Raw genomic sequence first — 14,613 nt, forward strand, 5'->3', positions numbered from 1 at the left:
TTTGACCAATCCGTACCCAGGCCTTTCCCGCAGTCCCCACCCCCCTGGGTGCTTCTGCATTCCACCTCCTGAGAGGAGACAGCAAGTGTCCCATCCCAGCTCACTTTTCCCCCTGCCCCCACAGGTGGTGTTAGGTTACACAGAGAAGGATACAGCGGTCGTCCTGGATACGGCTGAGAAGTATCAGCGACCTTGGGTTCCTGCACTTGAGCCGTTTTGCAAGATAAAAGTGCAGACAGTTTAGCGCAGTCTTCTTCTACTTGTTTATGCGAAGCTGAATCCGAGGGGGCGGTGAAGGGGGGTGCCGATGGTGCGGACGAGATGTTAGTCGCCATAGCTGAGGGCATATTTGCCGTGTTCTCTTCCTCAGTGGACCTGCAAGAAAGCACGCTCCCCGCACAAGTAATCATAATCCTGTCCAAGAGGCGCTCCCCCATTCCCATGGTTAACGCCACTGTGGGCGAGGGTCTCCCTGAGGTACGGGACCCCGATCTTGGGTAGGCAGAGTTGCATTGTCTGGCCCATTTGGTGTTCCCGGGGAGGGGCCCTGGGCCTACGGCACCCCCCCATCCTCGTTTCCCTGCGGCACTATGACAAACTTCCAACATTGGTGTGCAACATGTCCAGCTCCGCCACATAATTGGCACCGCCTCTCCGGTCCCTGTGAACCACTCTGCCCCATCTTCTTAGGGCACTGCGCCTTGAAGTGACCACGCTGCCCGCACTTAAAGCACGGGCCTTTATCCCTTTCTTCCCCAACTTGAGTGGCTGACATCACCTTAACCGCAGAACTAACTGAAGCAACCATCTCCTGCATGGCGGCTGCTAGTCCCTCATAAGTTAATGGTATGAGCCTCTGATGATCTAATACATACTTAATAAGCTCCCCTGGGGTAGTTAGAGTTCCTGGCGCTGCTCTGATGATTTGCTGGATGTCTGGCAGCGATTTCTGCTTAAGACAATCTGTTATGACTGGCGATTGGACCTCCCGTGGGAGATCAGATCCCTCCACTGCATGGATCAGGCGATTTGCAAAGTCAGAAAATGACTCAGTGGGGCCCTGCTTGATTTCTGCCCACGGAAGCACAGGTTCCGCAACCTTAGCCAATTCTCGCAGGGCTTGAAGGGCTGCAGTTGTAACGGCTGCCAGCTCTCCTGCTCTAAGCAATGTTGCTTGGCCCTCTGGGGATCCCACCATTCCATCTGCCAGGCCCTGAAGACGTGCAAGACTAGTTCTATCGCCTCTGCGCTGGCCGTTGGCTGGATGGTGGGGGTCACGGGTGGCAGCAGCCACCACAGCTTGAAGTAATCTATTCCATTCATCATGCCACAGGATGTATTGTACAGGCTCAAGAATAACATGCATAAGGTTCACCACATCATATGGCAAGAGACTAGAAGACATGAGAGCTTCCACCGCTGCCATAGTAACAGGGGAACGCAGACCTTTGCTTTTAACTAAATCCGAGAGGCGAATAATCGCTTTGGAATCCAAAGGAGTCCAAGCTGGACCCTCTGGTTTTACCACCACTGAGAGAGTAAGCGCGGTACCTGCTGGATCTGCGGCCCGTATGTCTTCTCTCACACGAGCCCAATCAGTGAGGGTAGGCGGGCCCCATGAAGCTGTTGATATGGGACCACATCCCTCCTGAGCGGACCCTGGGGCCATCCCTGTTGGAACGCCCCCCCCACAGCAAAACTGTGCGGGACAATCCATGCCCCTCAGGGGGTGGCCGCAATAGCAAGTGGAATCGGGCAATAGGTGAGTCCTGCCCCTGCTGTCGCATTCCACAGGTCGCACCACAACTCCTCCAGACATCTCTCCCTCCCCAAGGACCCTCTTATCAACTGTGCTAAAAGTTATACTGCATTCCTCCACAGGCCCCCCTCCCCCTTTATCTTTAAAGGGCTTAAGTGAAGGATATAAGCTGCGAGCCGGGTAAGGAGGTGGGTCCTCCTCTTTATGGTTTAATCGTTCCTGCTCCGCTTCGTTCTTCTTTATCTCCAGGGTCGTTGTTTCTGGTGGGGCTGAAGGAGTCAGCGCCATCTTGCCCTCCAGCGAACCTGTAGGGGAGACAAGACCCCCCCCTGCCCCTAACCCCAGCAGATCCCTAGCACGGTCACCTGCAATTTTCTCCTCTTTAGCTTTCCTAAAAGCTGTCAAAATTAATCCCCACACTTTAAACTCCACAACTTTTTGAGTGGACATTGCCCTCTGTGTGAGCACAGCAGTAAATGAATCCCAATTATCGGGATCGTATAGGTCAGAGGGGGATGATAATAGCCCCTCCTTCTCCAGCAAGGAGAGTGTCGCTGAAATCTCCTTCTTAGAAGGAACATTTTTCCCACAATAAATTTTGCATGCATGCAGAATCACCTTTATGACGGCTTCCATATCGCCTCCGGCCGAACGTATGCCTGGCCTCTTCCTGGCGTTTCCCCTAACTTCCTAGGGGGATCCCGGCTCCTTCTCCCGAGCCTCCCGCCTGACAAGGAGTAATGCGCACTCCTCCCCGTCCCCGGGCTTCCACTACTCCGCGGATTTGAATTTACCCGCTCCTCAATGGACTCCTGCTCCGTTGGCAGACAGCTGATTCACTCCCAGGAATCACGTCGGTCAGGGTCACCACTTGTTGCCGTATGCGCCCGTTCCATATTCCTGGGAAACCGCAGCTTGGCCAATTACCGAGATGACACCAATGTGGTGAACAGCAAATGGCGTTTATTACACGTATACACTAACTTATATAGCCTAAGTACTTCGGCTACGCCCCTAAGGGCACGCACCACACATCAATCATAGAGCAGGGAGGGGGCCTAACACGTCACAACCCACGGGGGGGTCTTGCAGTCTCGCAGTTGCTGACAACAGTACAGGCTCCCAAAAGCAAAGCAATTACTAATTGTTTATGGAAAAAAAAAAAAAAAAAAAAAAAAAGTAGTAGCTTTTTTGTTGAGAGTATTAGGTTACAGAGGTAAGAGATGGAAAAGCCCTGCCAAATTCTACTTAAGCTGTTCACTTAACTACAAAGCAGAATTGTTACTGCACAGTATAATCTGCAGGGATTTTTCTGTTACGTATAAAGGTAGCATTTATTACATATTACTGCAGCACACCACTGGGAGTTTCTTGTTACCATTCCAGCTAATGAAATGGCACAGCTCTGCCTGAAGGCTTGAACTAGGCAACTTCTTGGGCTCATCTGCTTTCTTGTCAGCAAATTGTCATGGCTAACTTTGCTGTCATTAAGGGACTGCTCCTGGACTCAAAAACACTGTAAGGATGGGTGAGGGAAGAGAAAGGAGAGGAGAAGAAAGTATTTGCTGAGAAGTCTCATTGGCAACCAATTACTTAGTTCATTGACAAATGATTATCCAGTGTTGTGAATTGAGCACACCTAAAATTCCTTTAAACCATGGGGTGCTTGCTAGCTTGTGGAATTGAGTCTGGAGTGCAGAAATTCACAAACCTTACATCTCTAGATATGTTTGGCAGTGAGTCATAGCAATAGTGGGGCAATGCTGGGTCTCTCAGCACATTCTGTGCTTGTGTACCTAAAGAAGCTCTTGCTGCCATCTGTCATGAAAAAGTTTAGGTGACATATTTGATCCAAATTTTGGACATTTGAGATAAAACAGAGAAAAGGACCATGTGGCACCGATAATTTTATTCTGCCCTTGCAGATTTGTTGAGAGGACTTTTTTGTGTACCAGTAGACTTTGTGTTGTACCATTTGCACATCTCTGATATCTCCGGATCAGGTATATTCACCCGCATCTTGTACAGTGATGGTCTAAATGCTCTATCATATTCTTTGACTAATTTAACAGTAGTGCAGCTGTGGGCTGATGCCTGATCTGCATCAAATTAGTACTGTTAGGCAGTAGGGCTTTTTGCTATTAATGATTGTGTGATCATGTCCTCCTGTCAGAGAAAGATGTGAGAAGTGACTAAAGTCTTTTTTCCAGGGTAAGGGATTATGGATTATCAAAGATGCTGAGGGCTCTTGTAGCTGCACACAGATATTACTGCTGATTTTGGCTTTCTCAGTTTGCCCTGTGCCTGTGCAATACATGTCAGAAATTTTATCCTCTGGCACATGCCATCATTATGTGAGTGGGCTTCTGGGGGTATGAGTAGGTTCTATCCAGCTCCTCTATCCAGGAGCTCCTAGAGTTCAACTCCTGCATGTTTTCAGAGCCTGCTCTGCGGTCTCAGAATGCAATGCTTTTTTGTGATTTCCATACTTTCACAAATCAGTGAGAAAGTGGGATGTGCAAAGGATGCCTCTTAGGGCAGCAGAAACAGGGAAATTGATTACTGTAGGGTAAATCAGGTACATTTAGTATGTCTGTAGTTTGATTGGACTCATGGCTTTTGTGTAACTGTGCAAGTGGCAGATGCCTTTTTATGACTGAAGTCAGCTATTAACTCAGTAGGTTTGGCTGGCATTAGTCATTGAGAGAGTGTTTTGAACAGGGGAGGTATAGACCAGGACTTAGCACAGAAATTCAGCTTTTGTTGTCAGAGTACCACTGGTGCAGATTCATTACAACCCATTGTCTGCATTCCAGGTTCCTGTTGAACTCAGTTCAGAAATGAAAGTTGTCTAACTTTGGAGTACATCTTAAAGAACGGAGGTCTCACTGTTATCTCCCCCATCACATTTTGATGATACAAGTGATAAGCTGCTATATTGAGATATATATATATATACATATATGTTTTCCTTTATCTCTGGCAATTTGTAAGTTGGAGAGTTGGAATCTCTGGATTTATTTTGTTCATTACTATGAGTTGTTTCCTGCTCTCCAGTAAAGCTAGGCATTGGCGTGTGAGAATTTTTTTCAGTTCATGGGTTCCTTTCCTCTGACTACTAAAATTTTGATTCTGTTCTTACTCTCTAGTCTTTGTGAGTTTACTCTCACTAATAATTCTTTCTTAGTAGCATTTGCCTATCTCTGTGCCACTGCGTATTTAACTGATCTTCTGCTCACCCTTTTTAGGATTCATTTTTTCTATTGACTGTACCGTTGTCTTTGGCTATAGTATCTGTTCTCGCTTAAAGCATATGTGGAGCAGCCTTGTAAGCATGCAAAACTCAGAAAACTAAAAAGGACTGTTTCAGAGCTCACTTCCCCTCCGCTCCTAAGCTACCAGACATTTCATATGTGGCTACACAGGGCAGGAGGAGATGCTGGAAGAGCAGACTGTGGAAAGCAAAAGAAGCACAGGAGAAGGTTTCTCCTCAGGGAATATTAACCCTAGAACAAGAATGGTGTCCACATAATGCTATAGACCAAGAGAAGAGAGATCCTTAGGGAAATTAGGTGGGTTTCCCATCTCCTTTTTAACCCTGCAGTACACAAAGCCATGCTTAAGACAGATTCTTCATAATGTATACTAGTTTTCTGAAGGAGTGAAAGGGATAGTTTTTGTTCTGAGTATTGTTTCTACTGCAACGGCAAAGGTTTTTGAAGCAAGTAGAGTCAAGCATTTCACTTCATAAGAGCTGGTATTTTCTTCCATGCTCTCAGCCAGCATGCATGTGGTTTCTGGTGCCCTAGAGGGAGGAACTGTACCCTGGAAAGGCAGCTCTTGGCCTTGCACGTGTATAAAGCTGTTCCCAGAAGTCCTTAACAGAGAGTTGGCTATAGTCCCAGTTGGAGATGAGAGTAAATTCAGTGAGTGAATAAAGCCTGATTACATACGGTGGGTAGCATAGGTCATTTACATTCTTCTTTTCCTTTTACTGCTGTATGGCAATGGGAACAGGGACAGGGACATGTTGTCAGAGGACCAACATCATGGGATGAACTTGTGTCTAGAATTGACCTATTCTCCTTTGCTTACTTTCCATCTCTCCTCCTTCCATTTTCTTCTATTATTTAATTTTCTAAACAGACATCCCCCAGTGTGCACTGTGTAAATATTGTCACTGAATTACTGTCTGTTTGCTTAACTCATTAGAGAAAGTCATGATAAGCTTTTTAATTACAAAATTAGCTTCGCCAAATCAATTTCTTTCATTTAATGAACTGAAGAAAGCTGCAAATGGGAGGGGTAACATTCCCTCTTCCCCTGAAGCATAAATTCGCTACCTGCAATCCCTAACTTTCTACAATAAAATCAAGGTATTTAAGGAACAGATTCACTATATTTTAAAAACATTTGAGCTGAAGAGCATCTTGAGCCTCCCTTTGTTTGTTTTTCTCACTCGTGAAATTAATCCTTTTGTTTGTGCTCCTCTTTTTTGCATTTTACTCTCTGTATTTATTTTATCTTCATCTTAGAGTAGCAGTCACAGAACTGAATATATTGAAAACAAAACCATTTTCATCATTTGCATACCGTGCTTCTTGGTGAAAGGACAGTACCAGTATAAGGAAGCTTCTTCAGCAGTTCAAAAGACAACCTAGATATTGGTTGAGTGAGTTAATAGTTTGATGAATGTGTTTGCGCACCCTTATTTTGTTGTAAGACCTTGAGTGGAGAGTGCTGAAAGCAGGATAACCTGAATAATCTCAGTGCATCCACAGCTGTAGACTTTGGCAGAGTTAGGTGTATTGAATGTTAAAGATGTGGACGCTCTACCTGTGCTTATGGTTATCAGCTTTGTTACTGATAGATTTGTAGGCTTGCAACCTAAAAGGAGCTATCAGAGAAGATGAGGTTGTGTGAAGATACTGGTTAGGACTGTGGCCAGGAGCATGTAAGGCACAGACAAACTTCCCATGTCATTGATTTAATTTTGGAGGAGATTCTCTCCAGTGAAGTAATGGGACAGACAAATCCTTGTATCTAGCTGTCCGTTTGTTGAACTCTTTTATTTGTTAATTGGACTTGCAGCAAGAGTTCTCTGCATACTTGTCTAAGACTTCTTGCTATTCTTATTTTGATATACTGTCAGAAAGATGTTCAGGCCAAAGTTGGGTAGAAAGTAGGCGGTGTTATCCCCAGGTGCTGCTTCAAGTCTAAGAATAATTAGATATTCCTGCTAATGTAATCAGAAGTGAAGCAATTCACAAAGCTAACACTTAACTTGTCACCTGTACACTTCAGTGTCAATGTTCTGTAGAATTGTGTGGGGACAAACCACAGCTCCTATAGCCTCTCATTCTTACCTATCTCTGTGGGCTGTGTCAAGCTCTGCCACTGAGACAGATTTTCTTAACAGTTCTGGTGACTTTATTATTTCTACCCTGAGGTTTATCACTCATAGAGAGTTAGGTGATCCATAGTACCACGGCACCGAAATGAACTAAGCCCCAAACAATATTGTTAAATTCTTAAGAAAAAAAAAATATCTTTAAGCTCGAATGAATACTAGAGTTAAACCTTTTTCTTCCAAAATAGTTTGCTTATTGTTTAGATATGAGAGCACAGATGGAACTGAGGACTAAAAGAAAGGAAGGACAAAAAGATAAATTCAAGTGATCAAAATTTCTGAAGGAGTTTCCTTTACACATAGTGAAGCTTCCTTCACCAGGTCACTGAAATCATGGATAGGCATTAGGAACTGGTGATGACTGCTGCTGTGCATTAACTCTGTTCCCAAGGCTGGGTAAGCTTCAGCCAGAATATCAGAAAACAGATTCTTTAGTGATCAGCTTTGCATTGGACTTGTTCTTTAATGTAATGAATCAAGTTATAGAGCCTCTCTGCTGCTTTCATAATATATAAATTCAATACATGTTTAGTATTTGGTGTGTGTACTTATTATGAAATCCACTTGTCTTGATGTTAATTTCTGCGTAGCAGATGATGCAACAGGGATGTGCCGCTGTGGAAGAGGTAGACATGGCTATGACTGTTACCAATTTTTCTTACTGCAAATTGCCAAAATAGCTTTATGTACCTATAAATAGGATAGCAGCAACCCAAGCAACTTTGTGAAGACGGATGGACAACAGTTAGCCATTTCTGCCTTCCACTTTCAGACTGTGCTAAGCATAGTTTTTTCTGCTGCTTGCAGGAGAACCAGAGCATGTTTGCTGAGTGAATCCATGTGTTGGAAACAAACAGGTGTCTCTTATGTTAGATTACAAAGCATTCTAGAGCTGCAAGGCCCATGGCCTCCTGGGGAGCTATAATGAAAGAAAATCTAATCTTCGGTATTTAAGCAGTAATAAGAATCTTCAGTGAAGCAGAACCTTTTTCTCTGCCTTTCTCCTGCTACCTGCTGTTTCGCATAATGATTACACCTACTGAGATGCTGCACCCAAGACTTCTTATTACAGTAGTCTGTGGAGAATGAAGGGTGGTTCCTTGCTTTCAGCCTGTGCTTTGTTATCTCTTGCAGTAACCTAGTGATCAGAGAGGTGGCTGTGGTTTAACCTGGCAGGAGCTAAGCACCACACAGCTATTCACCCACTTTCCTCATTGGGGTGGGGAGAATCAGAAAGAGGGTAAAACTTGTAGGTTAAAAAAAAAGATAAAGACAGTTTAATAGGGCAGAAAACGAAGGGAAAATAATAATAATGATAAATGAATGTACAGAACAAGTGATGCACAATGCAATTCCTCACCACCTGCTGATCAATGCCCAACTAATCCACATTCTGCAGCAAGTCCTGCAGTTTGCTCCCTGACTTTTATTATTCAACATTATGCCATAGAATCATAGAATTGCTTGAGCTGGAACGAACCCTTAAATGTCATCTAGTCCAACACTGCTGTAATAAACAGGGACACCCACAGCTAGATCATGTTGCTCTGAGCTCCATCCAGCCTGACCTTGAATGTCTTCAAGGATGGGACATCCACCACATCTCTGGGCAACCTGTTCCAGTGCTTCACTACCCTTAGAGTTTAAAAAAAAAAACACAAAAACTCTTTTCTTATATCCAATCTAAATGTCACCTGTTCTAATTTGAAACAATTTCTCCTTATTCTATCACAGCAGACTCTGCTGTGGAATCTGACCCTTTCTATCTTATAATTCCACTGTTGATACTGAAAGGCTGCTATCAGGCCAATTTGGAGCCTTCTCCAGTCTGAATAGATGCAGCTTTTTCAACCTGTCCCTTTAGGGGAGATTTTCCATCCCTTAGATCATTTCTGTGGTGCTCCAACAGGTGCATGTCTCTTCTGTACTGAGGACTCCACAACTGGACATAGTGCCCCCGGTAATGTCCCACCAGTGCAGAGCAGAGGGGCTGAATCACCTCCCTTGACCTTCTAAATGTTTCTTTTGATGCAGCCCAAGGTACGCTTGGCTTTCTGGGATGCGAGGGCTCACTGCTTTCTCATGTCTAGTTTCTAGTTTCTAGTTTAGTAGCCATTCCACAGTACCTTCAGGACCTTTTCAGCAGGGCTGTGCTCGATCCTTTCATCGTCTAGCTTGTAGTGTTAGTAGGGGTTGCTGTGGCTGAGGTGCAAGTCCTTGCACTTGGCTTTGTCAAATCTTCTGGCTCTCCTTGACTCGCTGCCTGAACCTGTATAGGTCTCTCTGAATGGCATCCTATCCCTCAGGCATGTTGACAGCACCACACAAGGATGTCGTAGGGGAAATCGTGTCATGTGTACATGACCACATGTAATGCCATGTGATATGGAATATTTCTTCTGATTTGGGTCAGCTCTTCTGGTTCTGTTCCCCCTGCTAGATCTGTATGCACACCCCGCCCCTTCAATGGCAGGGCAGTACAAGAAGATAAAAAAATCCTTTACTTAGTCTAAGTAGTACTCTGCAACAATTAAAACATCAGTGTGCTAATAACATTATTCTTATGCTAAATCAAAAACACAGCACCTAGTAGAATCTAGCTACTAGAAAAAATGAACTCTATCTCAGAGCAAAACAAGACAGAAGTGAACAAGGATTCTGAGAGTATTTGGTCTCTGAAAATATGTTTCAATTCTTTTTTTCAGTTTATTTTTTAGTAAATAATAGTTGTGAGAAGATTGTGAAGGTCAGTGAACACTATTATGCATAGATATTTTTCTACTTATAGGATCAAAGCCAGCATTTGGTGTTTCACAAATATCCACAGGCAGACAAATTAATGGGATGCAATTGAACCCTGTTTCTAGGTCAATGTAGCTTATATTTATTAATCTTCCTCTATGCATTATAGGATTTGTGAAAAGATACTTTCAGAGTGACTGGTCCTCTCTCCATTATACTTGGGTTTTTGTTTTTGCTTTTGTTTTTCCTGGAGAACTCTGCCTTCTGGAAAGAAGATCCACTCAGTGAGGTTTTCAAGGAACCATTTCAATTAAGAGCTGGTGAAAAGACAGGGTGCCATAAAGGCAAATAGCCAGCTAGAGCCCACTGAACCTTAGCTGCAACCTCTCTCCTGTTTCATTCTAGTCAGGGTAGAGGTGAACTATTAAGAACTGAATATTCCATTTTCTGTTGCTTAAAAAAGAGAATTTACAGATAAAGTAGGCATTTCGCTGTGAAAAATCTCCCAGTGATTTTGAGTGATGTCTTTGCATGGACCAACTTAATATATGGCATAAGAACCTCATTGCCATTGAGATTCACAAAAACACACTCCAAAAGGAAATGAGGAAGGGGCTTGTGCTCGCTCTCCTTTGCCTCTCAGTTGCCTGTGCTGGTTATGTAAGCCTGCAGCTCTCCTCCATTTTCCTGACTGCTGATCCGTGCCTGATGGCCATGTCAGGCCTCCGGCACCAGGAGCACTCTGATTGCTGCACTCTCTGCTCTTTAACATGACAATTAAAAATGATTTACAAATGGTCGTTTCAGTTCCAAACAGAGAGCAGCAAGAGGCTGCAATACTCATTGTGATATCAGAGACACCCAGCCATCCCAGCAGCTGCTGCCTTTGCATTCACTGCTCGTTTGTCTCTGGGGTTTTATGTAAGATGTCTGTTCTCAAAGGGCTGCTTTGTAAGAGTTCTCTGCAGGGCCAGACGAGTCAGTGGAGCAGAATCAGCATCTTGGAGACAGTGGCCTCTTTCCAGTGAGGAGACATTTGGTGTGTTTATGAGGCTCCTATATGAGTATCCCTGTAAGAAGTGAGAAGGCTGCAAAGGAGGGCAAGTGCTGACTTGGAGACTGGTATTAACCATCAGTCAGAGAAGAATGAGTACTTTTTACTTTTTTTTTTTTTTATATACTGTCACTCTATATGCTCACAGGGCCTAAGATTGATCCATGGGCCTTTTGGAGGGTGTTCATGCAGCTCAGTTTTGAGTAACTGAAGCACAGTGCAGGAATGCCTTGACTCGGTGCAGTCTATGGAGAGAAATGTGATCCTTTAGAGAGTTTCAGAGCACTGATGTCACTCGCATCCTGAATCACCTTCTGAAGAGGGCTGCTAGTTCTTATAAACACAATGTGAATTTCTGTTCCTCCCTGCTTTGTTATCCCAAGTAACATAGTACTGTGCTTGAGCTTGGAGAGGTGCAACTGTTCCTCTTGTTTCCAAATCTGAAGATATCACACGTTTATTAAATGCTTATGATTAGTTAGAGTCAATTATGTTTTTAGTTTATGACAGAAGCTGTTAAAGATGTCTTGTGTGTGCTTCAAGCCTTTAATGTGAAGCAGTGGTGCAGCACTATAACAGGTGTGCTCTGCTGGACCTGGTTTGCACTGCCAAAGAGTCTCTGGAAGGATTTTTCCAGCCACTAATATTTTTCAGTGAAGGACTGCTTACGATACTGTGTTCATAACGGTGAAGTCAATTCATGAAAGTAAAGGTGAATGCAAAGTGCTAATGCTTCTTCCTTTCCCTCTTATCCTTTCTTTCTTGTACACTTTAATTCAAGGTGTGTCAAAAGCTGATGTCATTGCTTTATTTAGCTCAGTAGGAAAGAGGCCACCCTGAATGTTGCATCCTCCTTACAGTAGAGTCTCTTTGCTGACAATTCACTGGCATACACACCATCAGGTATCATATGCCTGTCTGCTGCTCTGCCCATTGCCACAGCTGTTCGCTTACTGCTGGGAATGCTGTGGGGTTGAGACAAAGCTGTGGGAGTACTTATAACCCTGTGTCCCAACGGGACAGCATCATGTCATGAATTGGGGGGGGGGAACGTACACAGGGTTGCCTGTGAGTGAGAAGAGCTGGAGAATCTTCCAGATGCTCTGATATTCAGATATCAGCCACAGCTGAGCTGTTCCTCAGAAGCAGACACGGTAACCCAGAATTAATTGCTTCTACTGTGTAGTTCAGCAGAACCTGTTTGTGTTTTCTCAGCTGATTGTGGTACCTCTGCTGACAATGGAAGATTAGCTGCAGTGCTGCAGAAAGATTTTGATACTTCTGAGTAAAAGAGGTGGGAGTCATAAATGTCCTTAGTCTTCTCATTACTTTATGTTTTGTTTTCATAAAGTATGTGTGAGCTACATGACTTTTAGTGAAGCTATGTACTGTTGTTACTGCTTTGAAAAAGAAAAAAGGGGGGGGGGGGAAGAGAGGAATGAAAATCCAAATAAAAATATATATATATGTAAAGTTTTTTTTTTTAAAAAAAAAGCATATATGTCTGAATGACATCTGTGTGCTGCCCTGGCACAAAGCAGGTATTACCATGCTGCAGTGGCCACGCTATGGCTGTTTCAAGAAAAATCTTCATTTTCCACAGTGAAAACAAGAAAGAAAATGAACAGGAAAAAATATTGGACTGTATTAAGATGCATAGATGAGTGAGTTGCAAGCGTTTCAGCTTTGTAAATCAATTTTTTAAAAAGTGTTTTATACTCGAGCATTTGTTCTATTAAGCATTATGATGCCCTCTCTGTGTTTTGTAATTTCCATAGAAATAAATAGGAGGCATTACTTTCAGAGCAACCTACATATCTTGACATGACTGAGACTGACACCATGGGTTAGGACCTGGGGCACAGTTGTTAAGCTAATTTAAAAAATAAGGAAATAGAAAAGTGAAGCTAGTACAGCTTGTTTGACCAGATCTTTAGAATTTTATTACAGTACTGCTTTCCTGACAAGTTTTTAATTCTGAACTTCTCCAAGGTACTCGTTATTCAGATTGTGCCTTTGAATTCCAGCTCTCAACAACAGTGAAAGATATTGCTACTGCCTTCAGAAGCAGGAACAGGCATGAAAAGAAGTGATATAACGTACCCTGAGTTAGCATAGTTTTAGAATTGGGAATATAGCTTGAGCCCTTCCAGATCCATTTTCAGTCCAATCATATTACTTTGTAGCAAAAGGGATGGGGATGATTAGAAGTACAGCGGGAGAGGTGGAGGTCATGGAGTGATTTTTAGTGTGGTGACTAAGCAAAAGAGAGGTTTATGGTACCTTCTTTGCTATCTAGATATTGCATTAGGTGAAATCAATGTAGTCCTTCAAAACTGCTGAGTTTTCCACATGATGACATTGCTTCTTGGTTATGCTCTGCAGGCAGGGGAGCCTCTGCAATAGCTCTATGTGTGTACACACCAGGCATGGCTCCATTTCAGTTCCGTTTCAATGTATGCACTTAAATCCTTTTGAGTAAGAGTTAAACTGTCTGGATTCTGGTTGAACATGTTGCTCAAATCAGAGGAGGTAATTAATTCTGAGAACAACTCATTTTTCTGCTCCTCCCATCCCAGCATCATGAAAACAAGATCAATCTGTAGAGCTGAGGCGTTTGCAGCATTCACAAGTGAAAAGTTGTTAGACACTGAAATACAGGTAAATGCTTCAGAAATTACCCTTAATTACAGTGTTGTGTGTGTCTGTATCATATACATTCCCTCCCTACCACCCAGCCTCCTTCCTACCTCCCCCACCTCAGCTGTGCTTGCTAACTTCTGAAAACCAAGGGATGTATAGTGCACTTTGCCAGCTGCCTAGGCTAAGGCAGGATTTGCAGAGACTTTGTGATTAGGCTGTCAATTGTGGGTTATGCTAGGGAATAAAAGAGCCAGAGAGTACTTCAGAAAATATCTGTGTCCAGCAGCCGTTACACAGATTCTTGTGTGGCTGTCACGTGTGAATCTTGTCTTTTCTCCTGTGGTGATGTCACAGGTTTTCCATCTGATTATTCCATAGCATCTTTTTCCTCATCCAGGAAAGAGACAAAACACTTCTGCCTTGCAAAGGACTTTGGAGAAACAAAGATGTAATTTTGCTAGGTACTCTGATGATCTGAGAACCAGGCCAACTTGTTTTGAGAGTTTAGTTGCCTCAAATTAGAGGCAACTGATATCATCATTCACTTGAATCTCATCTCAGATATCTCAAAATTTCCTATTCCCTGTAATATAACTAAGGTCTCAGGAAGGGTTTTTTCTTTTATCCTGGCAAAGAGATGCACCGTTCAGACCCACCTTAAAAACACACAGTATGTAAAAATGTGTACAGAGGAGATGGCGTATTAGCAAGACATCATGTTATTTCAGGTTGACTCATAAGTACAGAACTTACACCCTTGTACTGCAAACCAGCCTTGGCTAGGGATATAGTTCTGTGCTGCAGTCCCAGGCATATTTGTAAACAGTGTTCTATTTGTGGGAAAGGCCTTGAAATAATTGGCTTTATTTCTGCATTACTGAGAGGCATACACTAGTGGGGAGAGACAGGGCTGAGGACAGGAAGAACCCATTTGCAAGTGGGAAATATTCTACTGCAGCATAGATATGGCCCATATCATTTGCATGCCTGACACATAACACACAA

General features: G+C 43.4%; 2 protein-coding genes across 15 annotated transcripts in view; one reads left to right on the forward strand and one right to left on the reverse strand.

Moving 5' to 3' along the window:
* LOC128085719 (uncharacterized) overlaps positions 1–2,871 on the reverse strand; it is a 56,213-nt gene extending 53,342 nt beyond the window's left edge. The window contains exons 1-2 of the mRNA XM_052693496.1: positions 2,554–2,871; positions 66–2,486 (exon numbers count right to left, since the gene is read on the reverse strand). Of these exons, the coding sequence (XP_052549456.1) occupies positions 554–2,395 (1,842 nt within the window). The 5' untranslated portion in view covers positions 2,396–2,486; positions 2,554–2,871 and the 3' untranslated portion in view covers positions 66–553. The remainder of the gene's footprint in view (positions 1–65; positions 2,487–2,553) is intronic.
* Positions 1–14,613, forward strand: part of NRXN3 (neurexin 3) — a 943,812-nt gene that overhangs the window by 527,634 nt on the left and 401,565 nt on the right. The gene's annotated exons all lie outside the window — the stretch shown is intronic.

This window comes from Tympanuchus pallidicinctus, unplaced genomic scaffold (assembly GCF_026119805.1).
Source record: "Tympanuchus pallidicinctus isolate F22 unplaced genomic scaffold, pur_lepc_1.0 scaffold3, whole genome shotgun sequence".
Lineage (NCBI taxonomy): Eukaryota > Metazoa > Chordata > Aves > Galliformes > Phasianidae > Tympanuchus > Tympanuchus pallidicinctus.